Here is a 16,901-nt window from a genome sequence, read left to right as displayed (position 1 = left end):
ATCTTTAGTATAATTGCAGGATTGTTTCCCAATTGCACTTGGTACTGAATGGCGTTATAGCCCCCAGCACCAGATTATGTAGTAAAAAACCATAAATACAAAAAATACTTCATACTGGTGAATAAATCTTCCTCTAAACCATTCATTAAGAACCTTTCCCTAAGCTTGACAGTCCACTCACAACCATTTCCAGTCATCCAGTCACAAGTCTACTCACTTATCACAGCAAGTCCTTTTAATCCCATCAACTCGTGCTTCTCCACTTGTCAGCTCCTTGATTACCTCCATCTCATGCTCAACAGCAAATTCCATAAGGCTTCACAAACTTACATCAACCAAATCTATTTCATCATAATTATAGATTTATATTGAAAATGCTGTTAATGTTTAATCCCGTTCTTGTCCACTTTTGCCATTCAAATCTACTACTCTTCATTCCTCTACATCAGCATCATGTGAAAATGTGAACCACTTAATCATACTTTATATGCTAGTAGAGTGTGAGACAGCTGGCTATGGAAATAATCTTAAGGCTGGTTGCAACCTCAAGCCTCAAATGGTACCCATATGTACCTAAACCTTAAAGAAACTAAACACATCTTTAAAATCTATTCAGTGAATCATTTTAAGTAAGCACACATATGTTTTGTGTTGGTAACTCAGAGGATCTCATATCAAAGTTCAAAGCTAATATATTATATATATATATATATATATATATATATATATATATATATATATATATATATATATATATATATATATATATATATATATATATATATATATATATATATATATACACACCCGTAATATGTGTATGTATATGTGTATGTGTATGTGTATGTTTATTTCTTATTAAAAGAGAAAGGGCAACAAATTAGGCTTCTGGTTTCTACCTTATACTTTTCAATTGCTTCAAAGAAACTTTTTGGTCCGAATCTCTTTAGAAGGATGACTGTTGACCCAGACACAAGTACACCCATTGTGATCACAAAACCAAATAGATGACACATTGGCATCATTAATAAAGGCCTTTCATAGACCTTTCTTCCAGCTGCCGCTTGTTCTGGTGTTAATAGTCCCTGAAGGTACCTGGAATTGAATGAGTAGACTTACGACTTCACAATCAGTGATCACTATATCTTGTCTTTGTGAAAAGACAAAAAATACTTAATTCTTATCTAGTTACTGATGTAGGAGTAAAATATCTGGCACTTGCAAATGCTATTCAAGTGAATATATACTGTACAAACTTTTTTTAGAATTGTATATTACAGTGGAACCTCTACATACGAATTTAATCCGTTCCAGAACCAACTTCGGATGTAGAAATTGTTCGGATGTCGAAACGAATTTTCCCATAAGAATACATTGAAATAGGATTAATCCGTGGTTGAGCCCAAAAACCTATGATAACTTCTTAATAAACTACTACACATAATTTTCCCATGAGAATAATGAACACTAAATTAGATAATAGACATGTAAATAAGAAGAATAGACATGTAAATAAGAAGAATTAGCAAAAAAAATGATAAATAAGAAACGGGTTTTTAGCGTCACTTTACCTTAGAAACTCCAGCGCAGGTGTTGTTCGTCTTTGCTACGCAGAGAGGAGAGAGAAGACGGACGGACGGCGAGGAGGTAGAGAGGTTAACTACGATAAACGTAACACTACCGTAACTTATTCTAACTTACACTAAGTGAACTTTAACATAACTTAGCTTATTTTTTTTTTTTTTTTTTTATATTTTATATTTTTTTTTTACATTTTCTTTTTTTCTCTTTGATGATTACGTAATTTTAATCACTATCACTTACATTTAAAATTGACTGAATTTCTTTTGCTTCACTCTTTTCCGTTTTCTGTGTTTCACTTTCTTCCGCTTCACTCTTTGCCGTTTTCTTCGGTTCACTTACATCCTCTTCATCGCGAGTTCGCTTCGCAGTTTTTTTAAAGAAAGCATCGATAGATAATTGCTTGGTACGGCTTTTCAGAATGTTTCGAAAGTGAGTTAGGCAAACATCATCGAATTGAGAAACTACACGACAAACCTGCAATTTCTTTGGATGGTATTTGTCGATGAAGTCGACCACGTCTTAATATTTTCCTAACACCTCTTTTATTTGCGCTGAACCTAACACATGTTCTACCTCCTCGCTCTCTTCCTCGTCATCACTCATGTGCTCCGACATAGCATGGAGTTCCTTGAACTCATCCGTTGTCAGTTCGTCGTGATGTTCGGCGACGAGTTCCGTAACGTCATCAGCGTCTACCTCCAGACCCATGGACTTGCCAAGGGAGACGGTTTCCTCTACGGCTTCCGCTGCACCGACCACGGGATCAGGTTCGGGGTCAAAACCCTCAAAATCTCGGGGAGAAACTGCATCAGGCCACAGCTTCTTCCATGCAGAATTGAGGGTCCGTCGAGTTAATCCCACCCAAGCCTGATCTATGATCTTCAAGCAGTGCACGATGTTGAAGTGGCCCCTCCAAAATTCACGCAAAGTTAAGTTGGTGCTTTGCGTGACATTAAAGCACTGCTTGAATAAGTGCTTGGTGTACAGCTTCTTAAAATTAGAGATGACTTGCTGGTCCATGGGCTGGAGGATAGAGGTGGTATTTGGTGGAAGATACAGCACCTTTATGAACTTGAATTCATCGAAGATATCATCTTCAAGTCCGGGGGGGGGGGTGCATCGTCAAGGCATAGCAGGCACTTTAAAGGCAATTTCTGTTCATGAAGATACTTCTTCACAGAAGGGCCAAAAACTTGGTTTACCCATTGCACAAAGAATTGCCTAGTGACCCAGGCCTTCGAGTTGGATCGCCAGAAAACATGAAGCTGATCCTTATCGACGTTGTGTGCTTTAAAGGCCCTAGGGTTCTCAGAATGGTAAACAAGCAAGGGCTTGACTTTAAAGTCCCCGCTAGCGTTGGCACATAGAGCAAGAGTCAACCGATCCTTCATTGGCTTATGCCCAGGCAATTTCTTCTCTTCGGCAGTGATGTAGGTTCGACTCGGCATCTTCTTCCAAAACAATCCGGTTTCATCACAATTGAACACCTGCTGCTCTACGTAGCCTTCTTCCTTTACGATATTTTCGAAGTTCTTAACAAAGTCAGCTGCAGCCTTTGTGTCCGCACTAGCAGCCTCTCCGTGGCGAACAACTGAATGAATCCCGGACCGTTTCTTAAATTTCTCGAACCAGCCACGAGATGCCTTGAAATCATCTGAGGAAGGCTCGGTTGAACTCTCCCCAGCATCACCCCCAGAGCTCTCCTCCTTCAAGTCCGTAAAGATGGCGTGCGCCTTCTCGCAGATAACGGTTTCGGTGATGGTGTCGCCAACGATCTCTCTATCCTTAATCCACACTAGTAGAAGTCGTTCCATCTCTTCTATGATAGGGGTACGGCGTTTGGAAATTATAGTGATCCCCTTAGAAGGTTTCACTGCTTTAATAGCTTCCTTCTGTTTAAGGATTGTCGAGATCGTCGACATATTACGGCCATACTGTTTAGCAAGTTCACTCACGCGGATGCCACGCTCATGTTTTTCAATAATTTCCTGCTTAATTTCTATAGAAAGCATTTCCTTCTTCCTTTTCTCACCACTACCACTACCACTGGCAAAACTAAGCCTCTTGGGACCCATACTTTACGTAAATTATCGTTAATGGATGCACGTAAAAAATCACGATTAAAACACAGTTAATATCAGAACGCACAGAGCACAACCGCAAGAAGCCGACGAGAACAGAGGACTGACCCAAGCCGCGCTAATTGAGCGTCCCTCCGAGGTCGATGTGCTGCCTTCTATCGGCGGAAATAAAAAACACTTCAGGCGCTATGAGCACCGACTACGCGTACGAGTATTGTTTACTTCGGGTGTCGAAAAAAACATTCGGGTGTAGCGTCGGAACGTGTTCGAATTGTACTTCGCGTGTCGAAAAATTCGGATACAACCGGTACGACGAAAATTGCTTACTTCGTGTGTCGAAATAAAATTCGGGTGTAGAGTAAAAAATTTGCTCGAATTTTACTTCGGATGTTGGAAAATTCGGATGTAGATACGTTCGGATGTAGAGGTTCCTCTGTACTGTTTAATAAAAGTTAATAATTCTGATAATTAAGATTAATTATATGATTGTATCTTAATGAGATAATTTTTATTTCATATTGAATGAATAAAAAATGTTCAGTTAACATTCAGAGGCAAACTTTGGGAAACATATTTTGTTATTTTTTCAGTTTCTTTCATTAGGTCCGTTATTAACTAAGCAGTTAAGAATGAACTAATATCCCATAAGAATGACCATACTTATTGATGGCATGACTCAGCAAAAGGTTTTGATGTGAAAGCATTACTCCTTTGGGCAATCCTGTGGTTCCTGAGGAGAACAGAATCAAGGCCACTGACTTCTTGAAATCTAATCCATTATCCTGAAAAGGGGAACCAAGAATAAGGATGATGTATATGATACAAAACTTGTTTTTTTATGGTTAATTTTGCTACAGTTATAATATCCATTCTCATCCCAATGCTTCATTTAACATTAATTTATTTTTTTAGCCATAGTAAATAAGTAAATTTAAACAAATTAAATTTAATATATGGAGTGACTTGGATGCTAATCTGTTTTAATCTTGTTCAGCACTTAATATTTTTTCGAGGGGATCCAAATATGTGAAACATTTTGATTAAAGAGAACTTTCAGAAGAGCCAAAGGCAAACCCTACCTGAAAAATATTTATTTTTATTGTAAAGTTTTGCAATTTTTTGTGTAGTCAAGAAACTATTTAACAAAGGTCAACTCAATGAATTTTATATATTAGATTCAAACTAACCTTTGCTCAAAGGATATGAAGCTGTTGTTCATGAGGATCAAATCAGATATGGTTTTGGCATTGTTGCATGGCTTCTGATATTTATATCAGACATTCTTGAATGAAATTTTCATTTTCACTCAAGTTTATATCGTTCATACTCTGTATCGGAACTCGAGAGGTGTGTTTATTTTTTTTTTTTTTGTCAGGGAGATGTGATCTAATTCTTTTATATATAGCCTACTGTATGTATGTATATATTGTATATGTACACATACACTGTATATATTATATATATATATACACACACACACACACACACATATATATATATATATATATATATATATATATATATATATATATATATATATATATATATATATATATATATATATATATATATATATATATATATATATATACATAAAAGTTTGCTATATATTTGGTTTATTAAATGCTTTAGTTATTAAACCTGCCATTTTCTGACTGACAATCATTTCACTAGCTATTTTTTTTTCATTTATATCTGCACCAGTTGAACTACTGTACTGACAGACAACATTTAGACAACTGTTGCCTTTTTATAGAAATGTAAATCACTTGGTTCCTAAGCAATATAAAGTGGTAAGAATCTTCTAATTTCTTGGGAAGTAATTTTGTAGAAAGATATTGTGTAGAATTATATTTGTGTTTTTCTTCTGTGAATTACTGTTGCTCTCTTACTAACCCGAATGAATGTCATTTCAATCATTTTAATTGGTCATTTTATGAATATTGGTATTTTTCTTTTCAGAACTGCTACAATTGAAGGCCATGTTAAATGCAGTAGAAAGTGTTCAGGTAAGAATCCTTTTGTTTTGAAACTTGAATTTTGTATTGTAAATGTTTTATATTGATATTTTTTGTATATGATGTAACTTGGTACAAATCAGTTAACCCTTTTACCCCCAGGCTATTTGGAAATTTCCAGCCCTTAACCCTCAGGGGGTTATTTTTTTCCCAGCACATTTTGCAGTATATATATATATTTTTTTTAAATTGCTCTAACAGCCTTAAGTTTTGTCATAGAGAGGTCAGGTTGATCTCATTCTCTTGGAAAATGCCTGAATTTTCTCAAAAAATTATCAAAAATATGAAAAAAAAAAAAAAAATTGTATAGCCTTTTTTTGCAAGGACGTACCAGTACGTCCATGGGGGTAAAGGGATGGGTTTTGTGAAACTTACCGGTATGTCCTTTGGGGGTAAAAGGGTTAAAATTGAGATGAGAGATTAGCTAAAATTCTTTGAAAAAGATGGGAGATTATAATAAAATTCTTGGAAGATAGATGGGAGACTAGCTGAATTTTTAAATATTTAACTTAGCCGGTGAATATATAGCTGCAACTCTGTTGCTCGACAGACAAACTGTACAGAAAAAACTCGCCAGCGATCGCTATACAGGTTGCGGGTGTGCCCAACAGCGCCATCTGTCGGCCAGATACCAAGCTCTATGTAAACAAAGATTCAATTTTCTCTCTGTCGACGTGTCGACAAGACGTACTTTACTCGCTGTTGCTAAACTGGAGTTTTTCACATCATCTTGGTGAAGTACTATATTCTGGTTTTGAGCTTTCGCTGTGCAGGGTTTTTCTTCAAATAAATCCTTGAACTCTTTTTTGTATCGGATTCATTGTTGATGACTTAGATCGTTTTTTGGAATTTTCCCTTGACCAATTCAAAATGGCTGACCCTTCACAAGTTCCCAAATTTAGAAAATGCAATGCTAGGGACTGTTCTAGGCGTCTTCCGAAGGCTTCTATCGACCCTCACACTGTTTGTTCCAATTGTCGGGGTAAAACCTGTCAATTGGAAGATCGGTGTGAGGAGTGCGTGGGCCTTTCGGAATTCGATTTTATCGAATTTGAAAAGTACACACGCAGGCTAGAGAGAGATAGAGTTAGGAGAAGTTCTTCTAGGTCTATTGATGTTTCCTCTCCTCATGCCCCACAACCTATTCCTTCCCCTGTAGTGGTTGTTCCTAACCCCCCTCCTAGCACTCAGGAACCATCGATGGCTGACATGATGCGTGCCATCCATGCCCTGGGGGAGAGAGTTGAGTCCCTTGCAAGTGACCGCAATCAGCTCATGGCGGATGTTAAGGAGCTTAAGTGCCAAAGTGCAGTGGGAAGTGCTAAAGTGCCAAGTGATAGTGTTGTGAACAGTGTTGCGCTTGAGGGTTCGTCTGTTCGTGCCTGTCGTCCTCCTAGTCCGGGACCTCTTGCAAGCTCCCAAGTCCAGGGGAGAAGCAATGTCGCACGACGCATGGGTTCGAGAGGCTTTAATCAGCGAACAGACGTTCCCTCCATGGTATCAGGCGTATCTCCCCAAGATCGCCCCTACCTACGTAAGACGAGAGAGCCCATTTATACCTCGTCGTCTGAAGGTGTTTCTCGTAAGAAACTTTGGACCAAGGTCTCACGACCTTTAAAACGTAAATCGGTCCCTTCAGGACAAGTCCAACGTCCCGGTTGTAGCCACTGGGTCAGTTCGGACTCGTTGCCGTCATCTGATGACTGCTCACCGCCTAAGAGAGGCAAAGCGGTACCGCTTCAGGCACTAACACCGTCTGTCGCCGCACCTGCTCCCGTAGACCCTAAATGGGCTTTGCTGCAAGACATGCAGTCCAAGCTTACGTCTTTGATGCAGGACTTTCATGCGGAGAAGGTTGCTGCCGTACCTACTAGCCTACAACCTTCCAAGCGATCGGTTGTGCGTCCTGTTGACGCTGAGGTAACCTTCTCGCGTATACCAGTTGAGGGGGTTCCTCCACCGATGCGATCCAGTGTGGGTTGCCAGCCGCATGTTGACGTTAAGCGACGCACGGAGGTGGTTGTTGACGTTCAGGACGTTCAACAACCATCAGAGGTGACTTGTTTTGACGCGGTGCGTCAACCTCCGCAACCCAGTGTGGTTTCCACTGCGCAACCCAGTCGGTCTAGACAGTCTCGGGTAGACGCTGTGCGTCCTCGCGCTCCCATGGTTGTTGACAGTTCACAGACTGTGCAGCAGTTTCATGACGTTACGTCTGGCTCCGTCACGCATGCACCAGTGCGACCGGACTCAGCGAACCAGACGTTACCCACTCCGTTGCCGTTTCCTCATCAGTTTTCGGATGAGGAACTTTCTGATGATGATGTTGCTGCACATCAAGATGATCAACAATCAGAACTGGACGAGCCTAAGTCAACTCAACCATCTTTGGACTTTAGAAAAGTCTTGGCTATTTTCAAAGAGTTGTTTCCTGACCAGTTTGTTTCTGTGGCTCCTCGTTCTCCGCCGTCAGAGTTTGTTTTAGGCATGCCTTCTACCGCACCTGCCTTTACTAGACTCGTCCTTGCACGCTCGTCTAAGAGAGCTTTGCGAGTGATAGGAGACTGGCTAGAGTCCAAGAAGAGTTTAGGGAAGACAGCATTTGCCTTTCCCCCTGCTAAACTCTCTTCTAGATCGAGCGTCTGGTATGCCATGGGAGAAGTTCTCGGCTTGGGAGTTCCTGCCTCTGCCCAGGGCGACTTCTCAAGTCTTGTAGACTCTCCCCGCTGCCTTGCCATGAGACGCTCAAAGATTTGTTGGTCATCATCGGACCTGGACCACCTTATGAAAGGGATCTTTAGGGCTTTTGAAGTCTTTAACTTCTTAGACTGGTGCTTAGGAGCCCTGAGCAGGAAAATCTCTTCGACAGATAAAGAGACTTCTTTGCTCATTATGTCCTGCATGGACAAGGCCGTCCGTGATGGGTCCAATGAGCTTGCTGCCTCATTTGCGTCCGGAGTCCTGAAAAAGCGAGAGTCTCTCTGCTCGTTCCTGTCTGCTGGAGTTACACCATGCCAGAGATCTGAGCTTCTCTTTGCTCCCCTTTCCAAGTGCCTATTTCCAGAAGTCTTGATAAAGGAAATTGCTGCTTCGTTAGTGCAGAAGGACACTCACGATCTAGTTGCGTCCTCAGCTCGCAAAGCTCCCCCTTTGCCTACATTGTCTGCTAGACCGAGGATTGACACTCCAGCGTCTCGCTTTATTCCGCCCTTTCGTGGCAGAGCCTCCAGCAGAGGAGGTGCTCGTGCCGAAGGGAAGCGAGGGAAGAGGAAAGGATCCAAGTCCTCTAAGGGCAGAGTCTGACTGCCCGCAACTTCAGACAGCAGTGGGAGCCAGACTCAAGAACTTCTGGCAAGCCTGGGAGAGGAGAGGCGCAGATTCACAATCTGTGAAGTTGCTCAGAGAGGGGTACAAAATCCCTTTTGTACGCAAACCCCCTCTAGCAACGTCTCCCATCGATCTCTCTCCCAGGTACAGAGAGGAAGAAAAGAGACAAGCCCTGAAACTGGAAGTGTCTCTTTTGCTAGAGAAGGGAGCGGTGGTCAAAGTCTCGGATCTTCAATCACCGGGATTCTACAACCGCCTCTTCCTGGTTTCAAAGAAGACAGGAGGGTGGAGACCGGTGCTAGACGTCAGTGCTCTGAATGTCTTTGTCACAAAGACGAAGTTCTCCATGGAGACCACAAAGTCAGTCTTAGCAGCGGTCAGAAGGGAAGACTGGATGGTCTCCCTAGACCTAAGGGACGCCTACTTCCACGTCCCCATTCACTCAGACTCCCAACCTTTTCTGAGATTCGTTTTCAAAAATGTGGTCTACCAGTTTCGGGCCCTGTGCTTTGGCCTAAGCACAGCTCCTCTCGTGTTTACGAGGCTGATGAGGAATGTAGCCAAATTCCTCCACTTATCGGACATCCGAGCCTCCCTTTATTTGGACGACTGGCTTCTCAGAGCCTCTTCCAGTCGTTGCTGTCTGAAGGATCTCAAGTGGACTCTAGATCTGACCAAGGAATTGGGACTCCTAGTCAATTTGGAAAAGTCGCAACTGGTCCCATCCCAAACTATTGTGTATTTAGGGATGGAGATTCACAGTCTAGCTTTTCGGGCTTTTCCGTCGGCCCCCAGAATAAGCATCTGGCCTTGAAAAGCTTCAAGTCTCTCCTTCGAGGCAAAGTGGTGGAAGTAAACTCAGACAACACCACGGCCTTGGCGTACATCTCCAAACAAGGAGGGACCCACTCACTGACGTTGTACGAGATCGCAAGGGACCTGCTCATCTGGTCAAAAGGTCAAGACATCTCCCTAGTAACGAGGTTCATCCAAGGCAACTTGAATGTCATAGCAGATTGTCTCAGTCGGAAAGGGCAAGTACTTCCAACAGAATGGACCCTCCACAAGGATGTGTGCAAGAGACTTTGGGCCACTTGGGGCCAACCAACCATAGATCTCTTTGCAACCTCGCTGACCAAGAGGCTTCCAATCTATTGCTCCCCAGTCCCGGACCCAGCAGCAATACATATAGATGCCTTTCTCCTAGATTGGTCACATCTGGATCTCTACGCATTCCCACCGTTCAAGATTGTCAACAAGGTACTGCAGAAGTTCGCCTCTCACGAAGGGACAAGGTTGACGCTAGTTGCTCCCCTCTGGCCCGCGAGAGAATGGTTCACCGAGGTACTTCGATGGCTAGTAGACGTTCCCAGAAGTCTTCCTCTAAGGGTGGACCTTCTACGTCAGCCTCACGTAAAGAAGGTACACCAAAGCCTCCTCGCTCTTCGTCTGACTGCCTTCAGACTATCGAAAGACTCTCGAGAGCTAGAGGCTTTTCGAAGGAGGCAGCCAGTGCGATTGCTAGAGCAAGGAGAGCGTCCACCATTAGAGTCTACCAATCGAAGTGGGAAGTCTTCCGAGACTGGTGCAAGTCAGTTTCTGTATCCTCGACCAGTACCTCTGTAGCTCAAATAGCTGATTTTCTCTTATACCTGAGAAAAGGACGATCCCTTTCAGCTCCCACTATCAAGGGCTACAGAAGCATGTTGGCATCGGTCTTCCGGCATAGAGGCTTAGATCTTTCCAACAATAAAGATCTTCAAGACCTCCTTAAGTCTTTTGAGACCACCAAGGAGCGTCGTTTGGCTACCCCTGGTTGGAATTTAGACGTGGTACTAAGATTCCTCATGTCAGACAGGTTTGAGCCGCTACAATCAGCCTCCCTGAAAGATCTCACTCTAAAGACTCTTTTCCTGGTATGCTTAGCCTCAGCTAAAAGAGTCAGTGAGATTCATGCCTTCAGCAAGAACATCGGATTTTCGTCAGAAAAAGCCACCTGTTCGCTACAACTTGGTTTTCTAGCCAAAAATGAGCTGCCTTCTCGGCCTTGGCCTAAATCTTTCAATATTCCCAGCTTATCGGAGATTGTAGGCAATGAACTAGAAAGAGTCTTATGCCCTGTGAGAGCTCTTAAGTTCTATTTAAAGCGTACCAAACCTTTACGAGGCCAATCTGAAGCTTTATGGTGTTCAGTTAAGAAACCATCTTTGCCTATGTCAAAGAATGCCTTATCATACTTTATCAGACTGTTAATACGAGAAGCTCATTCACATCTGAGTGAGGAAGACCGAGCTTTGCTTAAGGTGAAGACGCACGAAGTTAGAGCTGTTGCAACTTCCGTGGCCTTTAAGCAAAATAGATCTCTGCGAAGTATAATGGACGCAACCTATTGGAGAAGCAAGTCAGTGTTCGCGTCTTTTTATCTAAAGGATGTCCAGTCTCTTTACGAGGACTGCTACACACTGGGACCATTCGTAGCAGCGAGTGCAGTAGTGGGTGAGGGCTCAACCACTACAATTCCCTAATTCCATATCCTTTTAATCTTTCTCTTGAAATGTTTTTAATGTTGTTTTTATGGGTTGTCCGGAAGGCTAAGAAGCCTTTCGCATCCTGGTTGATTTGGCCGGTGGTCAAAGTCATTTCTTGAGAGCGCCTAGATTAGGGGTTTGATGAGGTCCTGTTGTATGGGTTGCAGCCCTTGATACTTCAGCTCCTAGGGGTCGATCAGCATCCTAAGAGGATCGCGAGGCTCCGTAAGGAAGACGTACTAATAAGGCAGAGTAATCGTTCAAGTCGACTTCCTTACCAGGTATCTATTTATTTTGTTTTTGTTATTTTGATAACTTCTAAAATGAAATAAAAACTCTTAGCTCATAAAATGTACAGTAAACATATATTACTGGTCTCTACCCACCATCCTGGGTGTGAATCAGCTATATATTCACCGGCTAAGTTAAATATTTAAGAATGATATTTTAATTATAAGATAAATTTTTGAATATACTTACCCGGTGAATATATAAATTAAATGACCCTCCCTTCCTCCCCAATTGAGACGCAGTGGGACGAGAAGAATTGAAGGTTTTGTTTACATTCGAGAGTGGTATCTGGCCGACAGTTGGCGCTGTTGGGCACACCCGCAACCTGTATAGCGATCGCTGGCGAGTTTTTTCTGTACAGTTTGTCTGTCGAGCAACAGAGTTGCAGCTATATATTCACCGGGTAAGTATATTCAAAAATTTATTTTATAATTAAAATATCATTTTTTAGAAAAAGTTTTTTGTTAGTTTAAATTCTTAGAAGAAAGATGAGGTATTTGTGGAGATTATAAGAAGTATTATGGGAGATTAGTTGGAATTCATAAAAGAAAAATGAGAGATTAGTGGAAATTATTAGAAGTAGGATGGAAGATTAGCTGAAATTCTTAGAAGAAAGATGAGAGATTAGCGAAACCCCTTAGAAGTAGGATGAGAGAATAGTTGAAATTCCTAGGAGAAAGAGGAGAAATTAGTGGGAATTATTAAAAGATGGGAGATGAGCTGAAATTCTCAGAGAAAAAGATGAAAGATTAGCTGAAATAAATAGAAGATAAGAGATTAGCTTAAAACATTAGAAGTAATATGGGAGATTAGCTGACATTCTTTGAAATTATTATTATTATTATTATTATTACTATTACTATCCAAGCTACAACCCTAGTTGGAAAAGCAAGATGCTATAAGCCCAGGGGCTCCAACAGGGAAAAATAGCCCAGTGAGGAAAGGAAATAAGGAAATAAATAAATGAAGAGAATAAATTAACAATAAACCACTGTAAAAGAAGTAACAACGTCAAAACAGACATGTCATATATAAACCATTAACAACATCAAAAACAAATATGTCATAAATAAACTATAAAAAGACTCATGTCCGCCTGGTCAACAAAAAAGCATTTGCTCCAACATTGAACTTTTGAGATTAGTTTAAATGGTGGGAGATTAACTGAAATTCTATTGATATGTAGATTATGTTGTCGCAAATAGCATGTATAATTCTTTATATTTTTTTATGAGCCTCTCGTCTTCAAACACAAAAGCTAACTAGTGGTTTTCTCTTGGTAAGAGTAATCAGAGTAAGATATTAACCCTTTTACCCCCTGGCTATTTGGAAATTTCCAACCCTTAACCCGCAGGGGGTTATTTTTTTCCCAGCACATTTTGCAGTATATTTTTTTTTAAATTGCTCTATTAGCCTTAATTTTTGTCATAGAGAGGTCAGGTTGGTCTCATTCTCTTGGAAAATGCCTGAATTTTCTCAAAAAATTATCAAAAATATGAAAAAAAAATTTTTTATAGCATTTTTTGCAAGGACGTACCGGTACGTCCATGGGGGTAAAGGGATGACTTTTGTGAAATGTAACAGTACGTCCTTTGGGGGTAAAAGGGTTAATTATAAGTATATATTGATATGCACTTAAAGAGAGGAAATGGATTACCATCTGTAAATAATCTCTGGAAAGAAACTAATTGTTAGCGATGTAAAAAGTTTATAGTTAATTGCCAAGAATGTAGTCGCATTAAAGCATATACTTATCTAGAGAGATATACTAAGAAACTATCCACTAACAATATTTACGGGGTTAACTGGAGAATGATCCGCGAGACTGTATATGGAGTCGTTCGACTGTTTTTCCAGAACCCACACCTTCTGTAGGGTGTTTCTAGGCAACAAAGCTCTTGCCTTCATGAAGTTACCCAACTTGGACGGGTGGCAAATAGCCCATCGAGCACCGCTCTTCTTGATCATATGATGCAGTTCTCCTGAAATTTAGAGAGGAACAAGAAATTTAAGAAAGTGACATACTGTATACTACTTGACTTTTACAAACAAATTTTTCTGACTAAATGTAATTTTAGACATCTTGAAGGTCATTCAATTTCTAGCAGTTTTAACCATCATATATTATTAGTGTTGACTATTAGAGGGTTTAACTATTTGCCTCTCATTTGATTATTCTTACTCTTCCATTAGGCCGTCCTTTGTTTTGGGACGTGTTTACATAATTATTCCGGGCTAATGGGACTTTTGCACTTGAACCCCTTTATGGTCTTTTTAAAAGAAGTGGATAATTTAAAAAATTCTATTAGTTTATTTTTCATCTTTTTATTTTGATTGTACCAATATGAGTACAGTAGTACAGTACCTTGGTTTCAAGTAATTCTGATAACAAGCAAATTGTTATAAGAGCATAAAAATTCAAATCGGTTTATGACCGTATTATCTGTCTGTGAACAAGTTTCCCTTTCTAACACCTTTTTTTGTGAACATGTACTAACAAGACTAGTATGAAATTAGTCAAGAGGTGTCCATACATCACACGCACAAAGTTCACTGTATGTTCATGGGATTTTTAACCCATTTTCACGCCATTTTAAAGGAAAGGCAAAGGCACTCGTCTCTAGATAAGTTCTTTATCAAAATTGAATGAGTAAAAATCTCTATAAAGGTCAAATTAAGTGATTTGGGTAGTGATAGTGATTATTGTTCAAGAGAGAGAACTCCCATATTTTATTAGTTTTCAAGGGGGAAGATTCTCCCTTTTAAGGGAAACTGCCTCTTCCTCCTCCTCCTCCTCCTCCTCCTCCTCCTCCTCCTCCTCCTCCTCCTCCTCCTCCTCCTCCCTCACACCAGTCATGACTCTCCTCAAAGGTAAAATGCGAGTTAATTTGTCAATATTCTTCTATTTTTTTTATTGTGAATTAGCCATTTGTATTCATTTCTGATCGTAGTAATTCTAATTTGTTATATATGTAACATTACAAATCTTTAAAGCTGAGTGTATAAAGTATGTGTATTTATGGATGTGTGGAAAGCATCCAGTCAATTTCCTTTATTTCTTTATGTGAAAAATTGTTTTGGTTTACAAGCAATTTGAATTGCGAGGTCACTCCCAGAATGGATTAAATAGTGAACCAAGGTACCACTTTAAAATTTATATTAGTATTTGATTGATCTCTATAGTTTTAATTCTATGGATAAGTGTGGAAAACAAGCAAAACTTTTTTATTTCTATGTGTGGCGTCGAATTTTGATCTTCATTTAAAGAAAAATTATTTTTCATGAGGGGGCTGAATGGTCTTTCTTGGCACAGTGCAGTACCATATGGCTGGAGCTACATACTCCAGCCCTTATTGAGAAGCAATGTGCAAGTGATACTACAGTAGTTGCTATCAATCTCATTATAAATTAACTTGATGGTATTTACAGTAAATATATTCAATAAATGCAAAGGAGTCGATTATTACACTCATTGTTACGCTTTATAGTTTGTTAGAGTAAGTAATACTGTACTGTATTTTCATATGTCAATCTAAAATGCTCATTCTTGAAGAAAGTTATACTGTTAAATTAAGTTTAGTCATGCTTCACTCTAGTAGATTAAATCCACACGGATTCGTCTGTCCAGATTAGAATTCAATGAGGCCCTTCACACGCTGTCCGTGTGGAAGAATCTCCGGATGTAGTGATTTACGACCCACTGTTAATCCGCACTTTACGAGACAGTTTGTAATTTTTAAAAACTTTATGGCGCTCTTCAGATGGGAGATTTTTCCCCGTACATTTGTCAGGGTTCAGCTGTTGCAGAGGGTAGGCGTTCCTCTTCTGCTGCTATTTTTCAGTTATCAATAGGTATTGTCTTATTATTATTATTATTATTATTATTATTAAAAAACTGATTATTATTATTTTTATTATTAACATACAGATTATTAATATGATTATTATTATTATTTTTATTATTATTTTTATTATTATTATTACCTCTGCAAAGGAGGTTATCCAATCAAGTTGGTTTATTCATTTGTCTGTGTGTCTGGGGACAGGATTGCGTCAAAACTGCTTAATGGATTTTGACAACATTTTCACCACTGATAGATTTCTGGGCTCGAACCTGTGCCGCCCAGTGAATAAGCTCCATTTAGCACTTATTCTTAGGTAATTTACTGCTAAATATACCAGAGAAAAAATGTAAAGGAGTGCTAGGTTAACTAGCTCGCTCACCTATTGGTGTCGGTATAAAATTGGGCGTATAATCCAGAGGTCCCGCACTATTTAGATTCATCCACGACAAAAGACCCCAATAGAGGAGAGCCGTTCAACCTCACTCGGCACCACCAACTCTGCATCCGCTCAGAACCCAACTCCTTTTAGCACGCCTGTGTTGTAACCCGCTTTTTTGTTGTGCTCTCGTATTTCGCTTATTTTCCACTGGATTATGGCTTCTTCGTCGGTTTCCCAGGAGACACCGTCTAAGTTAAGTACCAAGCTATGTTTTGCTGTGTTTTGAGCATTCTAGATCGTTTAATATTTAAATTATAGGAGTTTATTCTCTTCGTTCATATCGATCTTGCTTGATTCCGCTTACAGTTGGTACTCCTGTTTTGAGAGCTTTTTGTTTCACTCGCGGTGTTACTATGTGTATTATTTTTATTATTAATTAAATATTATTTGTTATTGTGGATATTCATTATTTAGCGTTTAGAACCCTCGCGGTTCATTTTTAGGGCCGATATCAGTTACGTATCGTTATGGCTTGCCGACCTTCGTTACTAGGCGGCAATTTTATTTTATAAGTCATCAGGTGTGTCCTTTGTGATTTATTTATTATGTTGCATGCCTTGCCCTAAATTTTTTATGTGTATATTTACATAATTTTTCAACGCTATTACTATTATAATGAATATTTGTGCTATTACTCCGTTTGATCTGTCTGGTTGGGGATCGTCAGTTGGTAGCCCTGCTGCTCCGTATCACGTGATCCTCCCCCAAGCTCCCCCTCTCGCTAGGTGGGCGGCTAGGCTTCTCTCCCCCCCTCCCCTAGGGGACCGTTGCCTTCCCTCCTTTTAGAG

General features: G+C 40.1%; 2 protein-coding genes across 5 annotated transcripts in view; one reads left to right on the top strand and one right to left on the bottom strand.

Annotated features, from left to right (window-relative positions):
- The window catches only part of Mpv17 (Mitochondrial inner membrane protein MPV17), a 509,363-nt gene extending 503,672 nt beyond the window's left edge, over positions 1–5,691 (top strand). Inside the window, exon 5 of the mRNA XM_068356816.1 lies at positions 5,628–5,691. Coding sequence (XP_068212917.1) covers positions 5,628–5,642 — 15 coding nt within the window. The 3' untranslated portion in view covers positions 5,643–5,691. The remainder of the gene's footprint in view (positions 1–5,627) is intronic.
- LOC137625875 (uncharacterized) overlaps positions 1–16,901 on the bottom strand; it is a 67,960-nt gene that overhangs the window by 18,700 nt on the left and 32,359 nt on the right. For 3 of the 4 annotated variants that reach the window (XM_068356810.1, XM_068356807.1, XM_068356808.1), the window contains exons 4-6: positions 13,618–13,811; positions 4,326–4,447; positions 900–1,095 (exon numbers count right to left, since the gene is read on the bottom strand). In XM_068356810.1, coding sequence (XP_068212911.1) covers positions 900–1,095; positions 4,326–4,447; positions 13,618–13,811 — 512 coding nt within the window. The remainder of the gene's footprint in view (positions 1–899; positions 1,096–4,325; positions 4,448–13,617; positions 13,812–16,901) is intronic. The other variant, XM_068356809.1, reaches the window with a different exon arrangement.

This window comes from Palaemon carinicauda, chromosome 33 (genome assembly GCF_036898095.1).
Source record: "Palaemon carinicauda isolate YSFRI2023 chromosome 33, ASM3689809v2, whole genome shotgun sequence".
NCBI lineage: Eukaryota > Metazoa > Arthropoda > Malacostraca > Decapoda > Palaemonidae > Palaemon > Palaemon carinicauda.
Note: the sequence above shows the minus strand (reverse complement) of the source record. Positions and strands in the feature narration are given on the sequence as shown.